The 18,830-nt window shown below is 40.2% G+C and overlaps 1 protein-coding gene across 1 annotated transcript in view; it reads left to right on the forward strand.

The window, feature by feature from the left end:
- ADCY1 (adenylate cyclase 1) overlaps nucleotides 1–18,830 on the forward strand; it is an 854,652-nt gene that overhangs the window by 704,476 nt on the left and 131,346 nt on the right. Inside the window, exon 18 of the mRNA XM_053467783.1 lies at nucleotides 5,329–5,427. Coding sequence (XP_053323758.1) covers nucleotides 5,329–5,427 — 99 coding nt within the window. The remainder of the gene's footprint in view (nucleotides 1–5,328; nucleotides 5,428–18,830) is intronic.

The raw sequence follows: 18,830 nt of genomic DNA on the forward strand, positions 1-18,830 counted from the left end.
TTAGGAGCTTTGTGACAAACCAGGAGGCAGAACTGAGACCAAATGGGAGCGATTTGAATTGCCATACTTTACTGCCCCAGCGGAATTGAAGAAAATGTCCTTGAGGTCCACCTGGTGAACGAATCTCCCTCCGACATAAGGTCCCGCAGAAGATGGATACCCCCCATTCTCGCCGGAACGTTTCCGGACCTGGTGTGGCAGGGAGACGAAATCGATCCGATACCCACGCACCGTCTGGAAGACCCAGGGGTCTGAAGTAATCCAAACCTAGTTGTGGAAAAAATACTCGCCCCCTGTCTTTATTAAAATTACCGTATTTGCTTGATTATAAGATGAGGTTTTTTTCAGAGCAAATGCTCTGAAAAATACCCCTCGTCTTGTAATCAGGGTCGTCTTCTAATCAGACCTCAAATGAGGTCTGAGTATTAGACTAAGATCCAGATCCCCCGCATCGCTGCAGGGGACCTGGATCCTCCTGTGCGGTAACCTCAGCTGCTGCCGGCGTCTATCACCGAGCGCCGGCGAAAGTGCCGGCAGCAGCCGAGGTTGCATACGCGCATACCTACCTACTCCCGGGATAGCCCGCCCACTGCGGGGAAGCAGAGCCGGTTGGGGAGATTGCTGCAGGACCGGGACCCGGCAGCACTGTGCCGTCCCAAAGCAGATCCGGTAGACCTCTTCAATTTTCTGGAGGAGGCGGGGCCTAGCGGGGTCACACAGAGTCATGCTGTAATCCCGTGGGAGCTGCAGCAAGCGCCTGCTGAGGCATCGCGGTGAGTGAAGTGCCTGAGTGGGTATATTAGTGTCTGGGTAGGTAGGTAAGTGTCTGGGTGGGAAGTGTCTCAGTAGGTAGGTAAGTGTCTCAGTGGGTAGGTAAGTGTCTGGGTGGGTATGTAAGTGTCCCCCTATATGCCACTCTGTCCCATGATATTCCTTTTAACCCCCTATATGCCAGAGTGGCATATAGGGGGTTAAAAGGCATAACATGGGGCAGAGTGGCATATAGGAGGGTATAAGGCATGCCTGGGGGCAGATGTGCATAACTGGCAGCAGATGAGCATAACTGGGGGCAGCTTGGTAAATTAAAGGAAATTAAAAAAAAAAAAAAAATAGACATGAATTATTATTTACTGGTAAAACTTTTTTCCGATAGGGTCGTCTTATAGTCAGACTTTTTCTTTTTTTTCCTAAATTAATATTCAGATTTTGGGGGGTCGTCTTATAATCAGAGTTGTCTTATAATTGAGCAAATACGGTACAATTATTTAGGCACCAAGGCTAGAATAATTTAGAATGAATCTCCATTAATTAATATTAATTAATATTAATATGCACTTCATTCCTAGCTTGTCTAGTTATTGTTTCAATATTAATTGATTCAGTGAGATCATTAATGTTAAAAAGTTGATGGTTGCTTATTTTTCAATACAGTATCTTAGAATGACCTTTGGTTTTCTCCATAAATGGTTAAACTTTTTTTGTTTAGCAGTTCATCAACCTTACAAAACAACTTACCATGTTTGACAGGTTTATGGATACTTCTCAGCATTTGGTTACGTTTCTAGCTAGGCAGAAATCTGACAAAACTGGTTTGAACATACTTCAATCGGTTTATGAACAGATTTCCACACAATGGTTTGTATTGGCCCCAAATATATTTATATAATGCTATCATATCCCCTCTGAGGCGCCGTTTTTCTAAACTAAACAGATTTAAATTTGTTAACCTTTCTTCATAACTAAAGCGCTCCATTCCTTTTATTAATTTTGTAGCCCGCCTCTGCACCCTTTCTAGTGCTATGATATCCTTCTTTAGAATAGGTGCCCAAAATTGCACAGCATATTCAAGGATTGGCCTTACCATTGATTTATACAGAGGCAACATTATATTTTTATCCTGCGAATCGATGCCCCTTTTTATACACGACAATACCTTACTGGCCTTAGCAACTGCTGACTGACATTGCACATTGTTGCCTAGTTTATTTCTCATTTGTTGTTATCCCTAATTCACTAACATTTAGGGTATTTCATAAAACCATGCTGATTTTTGCTAATAATACTGTTCCTCCCAATGAATTCCTGAATATTATCCCTTAATAAGCCTTCAAATACTTTCCAACCACAGAAGTTAAGCTCACAGGTCTATAATTCCTGGGCACAGAGTTTGAACCCCTTTTGAATATAGGAACCACATCTGCCTTCCTCCAATCCTCTGGTAGAATTCCTGAAAGAAAAGAATCCCGGAAGATTAGAAACAGAGGTTCACTTATTTCCTGACTAAGCTCCTTAAGTACACGTGGGTGAATACTGTCAGGCCCCTGAGCTTTTTTTACATTAACTTTCGTTAGTTGCTGCAGCACCTTGTCCTGAGCCATCCAGTCACAGTTTGATTCACATTGAATTTTTTTTAGTAGTCTTATGTATATCCATTGCCATAGGTTCCTCCTTACTGTGGAAAAATAGTTTTTAGTGAACCTACACTTTATGTACTTAAAGATTTTTGGGGGGCTAGTTTTGTTCTCTTTGGCGATCACTCTCATTTTCTAGTTTAGCCCATCTAATCACCTTTTTGCATGCTTTATTGGCTTCCTTTTTTCTTATAAAGGATGCCTCTGATTTGTCTGATTTAAATGTAGTAAAAGCCATTTTCTTATTTTGTAATTTTCTGGTTTACTTCCCCACTAAGCCACATTGGTTTCAATTTGTTTCTTTTATATTTATTACCTAGTGGTACATACTGAGAAGTGTACCTTGCTAATATTTTTTAGAAAATTCTCAATTTTCTCTTAGTGTTTTTATCCCTAAAGAGTTTATGCCAGTCAATACGTTTTTTTTTTAATTACCGTATTGGCTCGGATATAGGCCGCACCCGAATATAGGCGGCACCCTAAAAAAAAAAAAAACATCAACAGCCTCCGCTGCCGGCACGTCTGCGCGATGCGCTTAGACAATCTCCCGTGCTGACAGTCCCGCCGTGGGAAGTGCTGGCAGGGGAGGTCTGAGCACATCCAAGAGTAGGATACAGGTCCCCTGCACCGCTGCGGGGATCTGTATCCTAACCCCGCTGCCTACCCGGCGCTAGACCCCGAATATACGCCGCACCCCCACTTTAAAGACTTAAAGTGGGGGGAAAAAGTGCGGCCTATATTCGAGCCAATACGGTATATGTTTTAGTATTCCCCATGGGCAATTTCTTTTTTGAGATTATTTCAAAAGACACCATATTGTGATCACTATTACCCAAGTGCTCCCCCACTTGAATGTTAGACAAAAGATCAACATTGTTTGTTATCACCAGATCCAGACAAGAATCCTTTCTAGTTGGTGCTTGTACCAGTTGTGACATGAAGGTGTCATTTAACAAGTTTAAAAACCTGAATCCCCTTGCAGAACTACTAGTCCCTCTATCCCAATTTATATCCGGGTAATTAAAATCGCCAATAATTAACGTATTACCCAGATGTGCAGCTTTCTCAGTTTGCTCTAACAGCTGTTCTTCCTCATCATTATTAACATTAGGTGGTTTATAACATATCCCAACCAGTAGTTCATTTCCTTTTACCAATCTTTGCTCATTACCAACAGTGGTATGAAATAAACAGCCATCTATATATGCACGTGATAGTGGTCAACAATATTCCTTGTCATACGCCTAGACCTCCAGGGTCAATTTTAATTACCAAATGGAGGATCTGGTGGCCGCGTCTCAAGGGCGTGAATATAAGAATGGCCTCAAATGGCTCCCTTGGGTGTCTTTTATGACTTCGACTGGCCTTTTAGACTGCGGGCGGTCTCCCCAAGCGTTAACGAGCAGGGTTACCCCGGCGGCTACACCCGCCTCTAATACTGACCACTAATTATATTGTGTGACTGACATTCTACTTATAGTTCTGCTGCATTGTACAACTTTTCAACGGCTTTACTGTGCAGTGACATGGTTTTCCTTTTTGTTGTTCTCGTTTCATACACTGTAATGCTATATGTCGCTACATTGTATTCTCTGGACTTTCCATTATGCCTTTTCCGCCGACAATGGCGTTCACGCGACTCTGGTATGTGGTAATAACACGATCCTCTTATATACCCGACTTTGTCTATTCTACTGTTTGACACTGTGGATCGCTTTTGCCGCTTTTATCTGTATTGTAGAACTCATTGCACACTGTACATCAAGACCTTGTCATCTATGTGTTTTACGGTTGTGCATGTCTCAACAAACGGAGAATTGACAAACAATATTCCTTGTCATAAACTCTTTAAGGGGAAAGCAATGGTTCCTCTAGGAAATCATCTCTGGTGGTAGAGCTAGGGCAGTACAATCATGTAGATTGCTAATCCCAGGGCAGGGGAGGGCTGACAGCCTAAAGCCTGGGGGGCTGTGAAAAAAAGCAAACAACGAATGGAACACCTAACGAAAAGATCCATGAGGAGCACATATTACTCTGCATTACCTTTCCCCGTTCCTGAAGCTTTCTCTCCGGCTGCTTGCATACTGTGCGGGCAGCCTTGAGTTCACTGCGGGGTCGTTAAAGTGCCCTTCCAAACCTGGATCGCTTCATTTTACAATTTTGAATTGGTATAAGGAGACAGAAATGAGGTATCGCAGGGCTGTCACCAGGCCCTATAGAGGCACAGGCCCCATCGCAGCGATCCCTGTAGTTATGCCAGTGAATTTCAGCCACTCTCTTTTTTTTGTCTGTGAATCGAAATGTCACTTAAAGACTTCAGTGGCTGGAAGCAAGTTTCACGTTTCCTTTTTGTGCTGTCTAAGAAGATGTAGTTTTGGGGATCTGGATATCCACTGTGACTCTAATGGGTACTTTATTTCACTGGTTCGCTTTCTTTACTTCATAATGAAGCACTGCACATCATCGCCTCTTTCATGGGGAGTAATAAACCTGTAAAAAGCTGTGCCCACCCATTCCACTTCTGATGGGAAGGAGTGGTTAAATGAAATATCTACCCTTTGGAGATTTAAATGCCCCATTAGGAGGGACAGACCCCATCCATGCCCTGGGGATGGGAGTTTAAGTTAAAAAAAAAAACATGAGCCCCCTTTACTTCTAAGTCTGCCTGGTAGGGAGTGAGGTCCATTTAAGCACGCTTTGGGTGACACAAGGGTTGATAGCAAAAATTACTCTAACTTTCACTGCTTAAAAGTAAAAACCCTCAATAAGGGTGTTTTGTGAATAATACATTGTTTTATTGAAGGAAAAAATCAAAAAAGAAAGAACTGTAAGCCTTATACATTATATAATTACATGTATACATTATATAATTACATGTATTGAGACTAAGAGTGCCATAATTGTTGCTTTGGTACAGCTAATGGAAAAAGAGTACTACAGAGACATTGAAAAAATCAAGACAATTGGGAGTACTTACATGGGCGCTATAGGACTTGTGCCAACAACAGGAACTAAGGTAAGGTCTGAAATACGTTGTCTTGTAATACTACAATTCAAAAGTATACTTACTATTAAAATAACAATACGATTACCATACTGGTAACTTTCTTGGACATATAGCTAGTTCATTGATAAACGGCTACTCATCAGAATGTAACTTATGGTTCTTTGTTCATTTCTGTTAACAGGTCACTGGAGAGCTCTTTATATTGGCCATGCACATACTTAGACAGTTTTGTAATATCCCCTCTACCACGCTGTCTAGCATATATACAATAGATACAATTTTTTTTAGTTTCTCTTCATAACTAAGATCTTCAAATCCTCTTATTAATTTTTTGGCCCACCTTTGCGCCTTTTCTAATTCCATAATTTCTTTTTTCTGGCAATTTTTATATTTTTATTGCATATATATATATATATATATATATATATATATATATATATATATATATATATATATATATATATATATATATATATATATATATATATATAGACCTGAAGCACAGTAAAAACTATTACACCTGTTGATTTAAGAAACTGTATTTTTTTTTTCTTCAAATTACTATTTATTAAATTGCATACAAAAAAGACAAGATAAATATACATGTATAGAAAAATAGACAGGATGTGGATAAGCCTACGGCAGTCACGGACTGTGACCTGCTCCCTCCTCAACACCAGGCGGTTCCTGGCAAACCATAGAGCGTCCTTTACACAGCACATGAGGCGCCAAGCGTCGTCAATGGCGCTCTCGGTGTGTGTTCCTGGAAAAAGTCCGTTTTCCTGGAAAAAGTACAGAGTGGTAAGACAGGTACTTTCTCTCGATAGTCTTTGAGATCCAGCTCCAGGGCTCTGAACAAAGCCTGTGCAAACGGGCACTGCCAGAATAAGTGAAGGGAATTCTCCTCCTCCACAATGCACTGTGGGCAGCCCCCTGGCATGCATAAATGTCCTTAGGGGGAGGCCTCCCTGAATGGCTATCCATGCAATGTCTTTATGCCTGTTGGTTAGCCTGCTCGACGACACGTTAGCCCAGACAGTCTTGGCTGTGGCGTCAGGGAGCCCTGGGATGTTCTCGATAGTGTCTTTGGCTCTGATGAGCTTGTGGATCACACGGGGTAACCACAGGTCTGGTATAACTCCCTCCAGTTGGTGCTCCCTTACAAAACCCACGTCCGAGTAGAACCAGGGCATAGTCCAATTGTAAGGGACGGAGCTGTCCCACTTTTCCCACTTGAGCTGCCTCCACAGGGGCAGTAGGAAGAAGCGAGACATGGAGTTACCAGCAGAGCCTTTCACTACGTCTCTGAGAGTCCTGCGCACGCAGTTGCACACAAAGAAGGCCCTCAGCATGGTAGGGATGTCAGGCACTCCTTTGCCTCCCTTGCCAGGTTCCTTGTACATCGCTGCGCGCTTTACTCTGTCCATTTTGGAGCCCCAGATGAAATGGAAAACCGCTCGGTTGATGGCTCGGTGAATGGTGACCAGCAAGGGCCAGGCCTGAGCCACGTACTGCAGCAAGGGAAGAATCTCGTTGCGCAGCACCAGCACTTTCCCTTCGATGGTGAGGTCTCTGAGGCGCCACAGCCCAAATTTCTGCTTTACTTTATTGAGTCTCTCCTCCTAGCTTTTCAGGGCCGCGCCATCTCTGCCGAACCACACTCCCAGGATCTTTAGGAAGTCGTTTTTGATGGGAAACAGGATCGGCTCAGAAGTCAGGTCCCACTGCCCAAACAGCATGGTCTCCGACTTCCCGCAGTTGACCTTTGCTCCTGAAGCTCGGCTGAAGTCCTCGCATGTCTGGACGAGAACTCTCACCGACCGGCGATCTGCGCAGAAGATGGTCACGTCGTCCATGTAGAGCGAGCACTTTATCTCCTTCTTGTCTCTGCCTGGCGCGGTGATCCCTCTGATCTCTGGATTCCGTCTAATGCACTCGGCGAAGACTGAATAATAAAAAATATACAGTAAAAGAATATTCTTCTTTATTACATAAAAAGAAACGAGTCGTGGCCATTATAATTTCTAATAAAATTAGATCTGAGATATTATATACACAGAAGGATAATAGTGCCAGATACACCTTTATCGTTTGTAAATTGGAGGATAGACTATACTCAATACTAAATATATATATGCCCCTAATTCAAAGCAAATTCATTTTCTTAATGGCACCTTACAGAGGATCGAAAAATCAAAGAAATATAAATATGAGCCTAGATCTTGGAGATTGGGAAATTTTTTATTGGCAAGAAAAGGTATTTGTGAACACCTCTCCTTAAAAACTGAACAATATTTTCAAGAAAATCTGACAGAAGATGTAACTCTAGGAAATGTATGGGGAGCATATAAGTGCGTAATGAGAGGACTCTTAATTGAAAAAGCCGCTTTTATTAGAAACAATGGTAAAAAAAAAAACTTGTCAGAATTATATATTTCATTGAGTAATTTAAAAAGAAAGTGTATAGAACAGCCCAATGATATATCTATTGCTAACATGATACAAACTAAAAAAGATATTGAAGAAATTCTTATTTCTAAAGCGAACTACAATCTAATTAAAATGAAACAAAAATTCTACTATGTTGGTAATAGAGTGGATAAACTACTCTCCAATCAATTAAAAAAACGAAATTTAAAAGCTCGCATATTTAAAATTAAAGATGGAAATAATTACTTATACAGCCCGAAAGAGATAGGAAAGGCCTTTGGTGAATTTTATTCAACCCTATATAATATTTCCGACCAACAGCAGGATAGGGAAATTATTAAGAAATATTTATTAGATTCTAAATTACCTAAAATTTCAAAAGAACATGTGATACCGTTGGACAAACCTTTCACAGAGGATGAGGTCTGGAAGGCGATAAAATCATCAAAATTAAATAAGGCCCCCGGACCAGATGGCTTTACAGCGTTATTCTATAAAAAGTTTATTAAATTATCTCCCCAATTAACAAATATATTTAATAATATCAAAAACAGCAATAATTTTCCTAATGGTATGTTAGAGGCCTCTATCCTCCCAATTCCAAAACCCGGTAAAGATGACACAGAAATAGACCGATTTCCTTAGTCAATGTGGATACATTGGATTCAGTTCCCCGCTAGCACCATTGCTATATGTACTTACTATGGAACCCTTGGCATCCAGGATCAGGAACAATGGTAATATAAAGGGAATCAAGATCGGAGACATAGAAAACAAGATTAGTTTATGTGCAGATGACGTTATGATAAATTTATATGACCCAGTTTTTTCTTTAAATGCATTAATGGGAGAAATATCTTACTTTAGTAAATTATCTAACTATAAGCTAAACACAAGAAAGACACAAGCAGTGATGTTATGTATCCCAGATTCGATAAGAAAAAATTTGGAAGAAGTCTATGATTTTTCATGGGAAATGAATAAGATTGATTATTTAGGCATTATTATCCCACTTAAGATATCTAACATCATTGAAATTAATTATAATAAATTGCGAGTGGAATTGTTAAAACAAATTTCAGCATAGAAGGGACTTTTTGTGTCTTGGCTAGGCAGAATAAATATCATAAAATCATATATATAATCCCCAAATGGCTTTATATGTTAAGAATGATCCCTATTAAGCTCCCGGAATATTGGATACAAACATTTCAAAAAAATAGAGAGAAATTTATTTGGGTAGATAGGAAACCTAGAATTTCCAGGAAAATCTTATATGCAAATAAAATCAAGGGGGGTCTAAACGTGCCCTCTTTGGGGAGATACGTACAGGCCAGTCTACTTTTGCATACATTAAAGATTCAATATAAACATAGTACCAACGAAGATTGGTTTCGCATAGAACAAGAACTAATAGGATTGCCTAATTTAGAATGTCTATTATGGATGCATCATGATAGATTTCATAAAATTTCGGAATCTCTTCCCATTTCTCTTAAAAGTTCAGTGATATTTTGGTATTCTTTTAAACATCGAATAGGGATGAGAAATAAAATTATTCCATCAGCGCCGTTAGAAACATTACAGAATAATATCTCTTTTTTGAATTTAAGGAAATGGAATAACTTTAGAAATACCGTGTTTCCCCGAAAGTAAGACAGTGTCTTACTTTCTTTTTATCCCTAAAAGCCCCACTATGTCTTACTTTCGGGGTATGTCTTATATTGGGAAAAAATTGAGAGTGATGGGAGTTATGATGTACTTTTAGAGCATAATTAGATCATGAAAAAGACATTGGAAATGGTACAGCATAACACCCATCACTCTCACACACTTACCAATCAACACACCTACCAATCCACACGTATACCAATCCACACACATATACACAAATCCACACACGTATACACAAATCCACACACATATACACCAATCCACACACATATACACCAATCCACACACATATACACCAATCCACACACATATACACCAATCCACACACATACACCAATCCACTCTCACTTAATTCTTTCCTACCTTTCCTTTCTTCTTTCAGCTTCTTTTCCTCCTCTTCGCTCCTCTTCTTCAGTTCTGTCTTCTTCCTGGTTCAGAGGGCACGGACAGCGGTGGGCGCGGCTTCAGTGTTGTGCGCCGGGATCTGACAAGAAACCCCGGCGCACAACAGCTGTTGCCGCGCAGATCACAAGGGAGCGGTATCGGAGGTCATTAACAGACCTCCGGCTCCCTTGAGTGATTTTAAGCCGGGTTGAACCCGGCTTAAAATCACTCAAGGGAGCCGGAGGTCTGTTAAAGACCTCCGATACCGCTCCCTTGCGAGCCTGCTCCTCCAGCGGCGGACATTACTGTCCGTCTCTGGAGGGGTGCCGGGTGCCGCAGGTTGGCACCCCCTGGAGTGTGGCGCCCTGTGCGGTCGCACACCCCAAAGGTCGGCCCTGCTCTAAGGGGCCGGCCTTAGGGGTCTGCGGCCGCACAGGGTTTAAATAAAAACATCGGGGGTTTTTTTCAACTTTATTTAACATCCTCCATGTTAAATAAAGTTAAAAAAACTTTATTTAACATGGAGGATGTTAAATAAAGTTAAAAAAAAACCCCGATGTTTTAATTTAAATCCTGTGCGGCCGCAGACACGTAAGGCCGGCCTTGGTGGGGACTTCCCGGCCCCTTAGAGTGGCGGACCCGGCAAATCCCCCGTGTTTCCCCGAAAGTAAGACATATGTCTTACTTTCGGGGTACGGCTTATATTAGCCGACCCCTCTGAAACCCCCGATACGTCTTACTATCGGGGGTGTCTTACTATCGGGGAAACACGGTAAAAGCATTAAAGATATATTGAATGTAAATGAGATGAAACCATTTAATCAAATTCTCGAGGAGTTCAACTTAACAAACATTGAGTCCTTCACTTTAGTAAGGATTAAGTATTATTTAAGTAAACATCTATACGTAGAGGACTCAATCATACAGCTTAACCCCTTCAGGACCGGGATTTTTAAGCTAGGGTGTTGCTAAAGGACCGGAGCCGTTTTTGTGTTTTTGCCATGTCTTTCTTCAACTGTAATTTCTCTCTTATCAATTGGTGCACCCACACAAATCATATATTGTTTTTTTCAGCACAAGTAGGGCTTTCATTTGAAACCATATTAAGCTGGGTAGTACATTGTTTTATTTGAAATAAACTGGAAAAAGTGGGGAAAAAATGAAAAAAACGCATTTTTTTACAGATTTGTATACATACAAATTGTACACACATTGAACCAATGGGAAAAAAATTATCCCAAATATATTCATTAACTTGTCCTGATTTGGAAACCACCCAACATGGCCAGGATTTTTATCTATTTTGACCAGTATAAGGCAAATATTGCAAGGCATGCATCACGTTTTTGAAATGTAAGTTTTTTCAAATTTGGCATGGTAGTCTAATAACTGCAATAGTTGTCACAGATACTGATTATCCCCCCAAAATTATATGTTTATGAACAGTAGATAAGTCAAGGTGTACAACTAGGGTCATTTTGACACTTTTCAAACAGGGATTTTATCGCCAATTGCTGCCAAATTTTGAGGTATTTTTATATTTTTTTGGTTTTTTTGCATATGTTGCAATGTTGCTTTAGATTTTATATTATATTTTGTATAGAATATGTGCAACTGCAGAAAAAAACACCAAATTCTGTTCACCAACATCCCCCGGTTCCAACAAGGCCTCACATGCATGGTTCATGCAATTTTTGAGGAAGCTATGAGGGCAAAACTGGAACATGCGCATTTTCGTTTTCACATTTGGATTTTTCAGAAATTGGTTTCCTGGGCCCATATCCCATTTGGGACATTTTGGAAGCCCCCCAATGTAAATTACCCCATAAAAGTATATATTTATGAACAGTAGACAAGTCAAGGTGTTCAACTAGGGTAGTTTTGACAGTTTTCAGCTAGCCATTTCTTCAGTGATGTCTGCCAAACTTCACAGGGAAATAATTTTATTGCGTTTTTAACGCATACATTTCAATGTTGCACTGAATTTCTTGCACATCATAAGTGCAACAGTGGAAGAAAACACATTTTGTTCACCAACATCCCATGAGTCCAACAAGGCCTCACATGCATGGTTCATGCATTTTTTGAGGAAGCTATGAGGGCAAAACTGGAACATGTGCATTTACATTTTTTTTAATATTTTTTTTCATCAGATTACTTGTAAGTGACAGGTTTAGGCCGCTGACATCAATCAGGGAGACCGATCAATAATCAGCGACTTAAAATGTCACCGACAAGTGATCAGGTAATAATTATGATATTTTCATTTATTAATAATTTGTGTTTTTTCATAATTACCCTAGATGACCCCTCTCTCTTTGTAGAGCAGGGTCATCCGTGGGCTGCCATAATGATCCGATCACTCCTATTGGCCAGGAGCGATCTGATCAGCCCAGCATTTGACCTGGAAGCACCCTGGACTTTCAGGTCAGTGCTGTTATTTTTTTTATTATTATTATTATTTTATTAATTTTTTTTATTAATTGTTTTTAATTATTATTATTTTTTTTTTTACATTTTTTTTTAACTCTTTCAATGCTGATGCTCCATTGGAGCACAGCATTGACTGATATTTAGTCCCCACAAGCTTGTGGGGACTAATATTAACCCCTGCAATGCTGCGATGGGGGTCATACACAATCGCAGCATTGAAGGGGTTAATTGAGGAAGAGGGGGGTAGGGGTTAACTGAGGAAGGGTGGGGGGGCTGGTCTCCACACTCATGTGGAGACCAAAGAACCCTGTCTCCCTGTCCCTGAAGCTGCCTCTGGCAGCTGGGGGACACAATCTCCAACAGACTGGAGATTGTAGGGGAGGAATCTCTCTGATCAGTCCTACAGGTTTTGAAATGGCAAAACGCTACCTGTAATTATTGCCCCATAACGTGCAGAAAAAAAGCAAAAAAACATAAAAACATTGGGTATTTCTAAACTCAGGACAAATAGTAGAATCTATTTAGCAGGTTTTTTCATTAGTTTTTGCAGATGAGTAAACGTTTTCTGTTTAAAATCCCCATATTTTATCATTTTTTTAAAGTAAATTAGATGATATGGTAAAATGAATGGTATCTAAAGAAAGCCCTGTTTGTCCTGGAAAAAACAATATATAATATGTGTGGAAGCACAAAATGAGAAAGAAGAAAATCACAGCTAAACAGTAACACTGAAAAACGTTAAAAGAGCCATTGTCCCGCAATATACTACGAGTAAAAACCCCTATTGTCCTTAAGGGGTTAAAAAAGATATCCCACCATCTCCAGAAGAAGCACTACTCCACCTGAATTTGGTTAATATATCTTTTAACCAAAGAGCCTTGGTAATACAGGGTTGTTTGGCTATGAAGATAATTATAGCAAGAAATTGGCAACAAACAATAAATATTAACTTAGAGAAGGTGATTAACCCCTTAACCCCTTAAGGACCGGGCTCATTTTTCGTTTTGTACCCTGTGGGACCGCAGCTGTTTTGACACTTTTGTGGTGCTTGTGTTCAGCTGTAATTTTCTCCTCACCCATTTAGTGTACCCACATAAGTTATATATTGTTTTTTTCAGGACAAGATGGGCTTTCTTCAGATACCATTATTTTGATTGTATCATCTTATTTACTATAAAAAAAAATAAAAAAAACATGGTGAAAAATTGAAAAAAACACATTTTATGACTTTTATTTGAAAAATCTTTTACTCACCTAAAAAAGCAAGTAAAAAAACTAGCTAAATAGATTCTACTACTTGTCCTGAGTTTAGAAATACCCAATGTTTTTATGTTTTTTTGCTGTTTTTTTGTAAGTTATAGGGCAATAAGTACAAGCAGTGTTTTATGATTTCCAAATCTTTTTTAACAAATCTGGTCAGTCTGCCTCCATCTCCTCTTTGGAAGATCTTTGAAGCCAGTTAACTCAAGTTAACCCCCTCAAACCATATATTTTTGAAAACTAGACACCCCAGGGTATTCCAAATGCTGTTATTTTAACCCTTTCCATGCACCAGTTATAGAACTACACTTTGTCAAACTTTGTAATAGTAATTTTTTTTATTTTTTTTTCACACAAATTGTACTTTAGTTATAGATATACAGGTCCTGGTATATGTCACTGTCAAACAACCCCCCAATATGTGTTCAGGAACATCTCCTGAGTACAGCGATACCCCACATGCATGGGTTTGTCAGATTGTTTGGCTGGTAAAAGGCTACTTTTGGGGCATGTGTAATCCAGGTGGTCATTTGGTCATTCTGCCTCCATCTCCTCTTTGGAATATCTTTGAAGCGGGTTAACTCAATTTAACCCATTCAAACCATATATTTTTGAAAACTAGACACCCCAGGGTATTCCAAATGCTGTTATTTTAACCCTTTCCATGCACCAATTATAGAACTACACTTTGTCAAACTTTGTAATAGTATTTTTTTTTTTTTTCACACAAATTGTACTTTAGTTATAGATATACAGGTTCTGGTATATGCCACTGTCAAACAACACCCCAATATGTGTTCAGGAACATCTCCTGAGTGCAGTGATACCCGACATGCATGGGCTTCTCGGGTTGTTTGAGATTTAAAATGCCACATTTGGGAAGTGCGCTTTTTTTCTCCATTTTGGTCAGTCTGTACCTATGCCCTATCTTTGAGCTCGGCCACTCCAATTTACCCCATCAGCCATTTTCTTTATATATTAGACACCCCTTGGGTATTTGAAGTGCTTTTATTTTAAAGCTTTGTTGAGATTTTTGAGAAATTTTAGCACTTGCTCAAAATAATAAACTTAATTTTTTTATTTTATTTTTTTAATACTTTTTTTATATTTTTTTTACACATTTTGCTGGTACTGGATGGTTCATCTAGTGACATCACTGCATAATTATTTTTAAATGTTAGCACATTTTTTTTTATTTATTTTTTATTTTTTTTGAATATTTTACTAATCACATAGTGATTAGAAAGCTGGGTTCCATTGACTTGCTTGGTTGAATGCAGTACCTGTATTCAACCTGCAAGTGGAGCCAGAGTTCTCTAGAGGGTCTGGAGACCGTCTAGCAAACTCTTTCATCTTTATTGTTTTTTTTCCCGGGCCGCCGCCATCTTGCTGATGGCGAAGAACACTGGCAGCTGCAGCTGTGACCGGAGCGGTCACAGCCCATCCAAAGGTAAGTGTTTGGTGTCGCTGGATGCCTCCTGATCGAGGCATTCCAGCGACACCATTTAAGTTTAGGAGGCGATCGTTGATCGCCTCCTAAACGCTTTTAAAACGGGCGTCCGCCGCCATACAATGTATGGCGGCTGTTGACGCCCCGGGGAGGGGCCAGGCATGGCCCCCGATGCCGATCTCGGCGTTACTGAATGCCTCGACATCGAGGCATTACAGTAACGCCATTTAAGCGAAGAAAGTGATGATTGATCACTTTCTAAGCTTATTTAATTTTATGACGGTTCAGGAACGTCAAAGGTCATTTAATAAACAGGTTCTGGTATATGTCACTATCATAAAACACCCCAATATGTGTTTAGCAACATCTCCTGAGTACAGCGATACCTCACATGAATGATTTTGCCTTGCTGTTTGGGGGCAAAAGGGCCACATTTGAGGCATGCGCATTTTCAATGTTGAACTTTGGCGTTTGGCGATCAGCTGCCCATGCCCTATTTGGTACATCTTTGAGCCGGGCCATTTCAGTATGCCCAATAAAGCCATATATTTTTGAAAACTAGACACCCCAGGGTATTTTAAGTGCTAGTATTTTAACTCTTTCCATGCACCATATCTACCACCAGTCTTTGTCAAACTTTGTGGTAGTTATTTTTTTGCATTTGTTTTTTCACACACATTTTACTTCAGGTATGAATTAAAAGGTTCTCGTATATGTCACTATCACAAAACAACCCAATATGTGTTCGGCAACATCTCCTGAGTACAGCGATACCTCACATGAATGATTTTTCCTGGCTGTTTGGGGGCAAAAGGACCACATTTGGGGCATGCGCATTTTTCAATGTTGAACTTCGGCATTTGGAGATCCACTGCCCATGCCCTATTTGGTACATCTTGGAGCCGGGCCATTTCAGTGTGCCCAATAAAGCCATATATTTTTAAAACTAGACACCCCAAAAATACACACAAAAAATACTACTGCAAACTTTGAAAAAATTCTGGTGGTAAAATGTGTGCATGCAAAGAGTTAAAATACCAGCAGTAAAAATATTAAATGCTGGTATTTTAACTCTTTGCATGCACACATTTTACCACCAGAATTTTTTCAAAGTTTGCAGTAGTATTTTTTTGTGTGTATTTTTCCCCCACACACCTACTTTATGTATGAATTTACAGCTCCTGGTTTATGCCGCTGTCACACGACACCCCAATATGTGTTCAGCAACATCTCCTGAGCGCAGTGATACCCCACATGCATGGGTTTGTCATTTTTTGGGGGAACTAAAAGGCCACATTTGGTACGTGTGCATTTTTCCAATTGGAAATTAGATGTGTGGCCATCCTTCCCCCCGTGTTATTTGGGACATTGTTGAACCCGGCCAATTCAATTTACCCCATCAACTCATACATTTTTTAAAAGTAGACACCCCATGGGCATTTAATATGCCAGTATTTTAACTCTTTCCATGCAAGAATTGTTTTAAGCTAATATGCCAATTTTAGGACTTGCTCACAAAAATATATTTTTTATATATACCGTATTTGCTCGATTATAAGACGACCCCCCAAAATCAAAATATTAATTTAGGAAAAAAACAAAAAGCCTGAATATAAGACTACCCTATAGGAAAAAAAGTTTTACTAGTAAATATTAATTCATGTAAACTATTTTTCATATTTAATAAAAGCTATGATTGAGAAAAATATATATTTTTTATTTCCTTTTATTTGCCAACCTGCCCCCCCAGTTATGCACATCTGCTAAACTGTTATGCACATATGAAAACTATTTTTCATATTTAATAAAAGCTATGATTGAGAAAAATATATATTTTTTATTTCCTTTTATTTGCCAACCTGCCCCCCCAGTTATGCACATCTGCCCCCAGGCTTGCCACTCTGCCCCCAGAAATGCCTTATACCCCCCTATTTGCCACTCTGCCCCATGATGTGCCTTTTAACCCTCTATATTCCACTCTGCCTCCAGAAATATCTTATATCCTCCTATATGCCACTATGCCCCATGATATGCCTTTTAACCCCCTATATGCCCCTCTGCCCCATGATATGCCTTATACCCCTAGATGCCACTCTGGCATATAGGGGGTTAAAAGGCATATCATGGGGCTGAGTGGCATATAGGGGGTTAAAATGCATTTCTGGAGGTATATATATATATATATATATATTTATATATATATATATATAAATCAAAAACAAAATCCTTGCTCTTATGAGAGCTAAGTTAACAGAGTTCATGTAGTAACAGCACTCAGTAATTAAGCAGCTCTCTCCCTGCTCTCAGGGAGCCAAATGACCTCCCTCTGCTCAGATCAGGAGGCTATTTAGCTGCCTCTCCCATTAATTAGTGACTGCAGGTGAGAACCATACCTGGGAACTCTCCGGGTTTGACCCGGAGATCTCTGGGTAAAACACCGCTTCTCTGGTCAACAGCCGAATCCTCCGTCCTGCTCCCCGCCCATTTCCCCTTTAAATGGGGTTGTTTACCGCAATGTCAGCGGGAAAGCCTGCCAACGTCAGTGGCCAGACGTGCAGACAGCGGGGTGTGCATCCATTTCCCAGTGTCGTCCTCCACGGGCTGGGAGCGGGGTTCGTGGGCGACAGGGTAGCAGGAACGCTGAGGTGGGGGGTGGAGCTGCAGTATGCTGCTCCTATGCCACCCCCCTCAGCAGACTGTGGGGAAAGAGACAGAGTGGGTGGGACAGAGGGTTTTATAGCAGGAGGAGCTTCCAGCACCGGCTCCCTCATCTAACATTAGGAGGGGTTGTACAGTGGGTGGGTCTGCAGGCCTGAGATCCCTATAAAACACCTGAACACCATCATGTCGGTGCTCAGATATTCTGAGATGTTCTGTGCACTACAGAGTATCCTCAGTTCTGTGCTTCTGTCACCGCTGTGACCTAGCTACCTTATCTCTACCTTGCTTATTTGATTGCTCCCTGAACTTGGCCTTGGATTACCTACTGACCTTGCTTGTTGATTGCTGCCTGAACTTGACCTCGGATAACCTACTGATCTTGATTATTGCATTGCTTTTCCAGTCACCCCTGCATAGCCCAAGCTCCTCCTCCTTTCACACCACAGGTACAAAACGGTGCCTGTCAATGTATATATATATATATATATATGTATATATATATATATATATATATATATATATATATATATATATATATATATATATATATATATATATATATATATATATATGTGCATGTGCAAGGTGCGATGTGCATTGGTGGATATTATGTGTCTGGGTCGATAACTATATATGATAAGTACAGTATCTCACAAAAGTGAGTACACCCTTCACATTTTTGTAAATATTTGATGATACCTTTTCATGTGACAGCACTGAAGAAATTACACTCTGCTACAATGTAAAGTAGTGAGTGTACAGTCTGTATAACAGTGTAAATTTGCTGTTCCCTTAAAAATAACTCAACACACAGCCATTTATGTCTAAACCTTGGAAACAAAAGTGAGTACACCCCTAAGTGGAAATGTCCAAATTGGGCCCAAGTGTAAATATTTTGTGTGGCCATCATTATTTTCCAGCACTACCTTAACCCTCTTGGGCATGGAGATCACCAGAGCTCTTCCACTCCTCCATAACGACATCACGGAGCTGGTGGATGTTAGAGACCTTGCGCTCTCCCACCTCCCGTTTGAGGATGCCCCACAGATGCTCAATAGGGTTTAGGTCTGGAGACATGCTTGGCCAGTCCACCACCTTTACCCTCAGCTTCTTTAGCAAG

Source organism: Spea bombifrons, chromosome 5 (assembly GCF_027358695.1).
Source record: "Spea bombifrons isolate aSpeBom1 chromosome 5, aSpeBom1.2.pri, whole genome shotgun sequence".
Lineage (NCBI taxonomy): Eukaryota > Metazoa > Chordata > Amphibia > Anura > Pelobatidae > Spea > Spea bombifrons.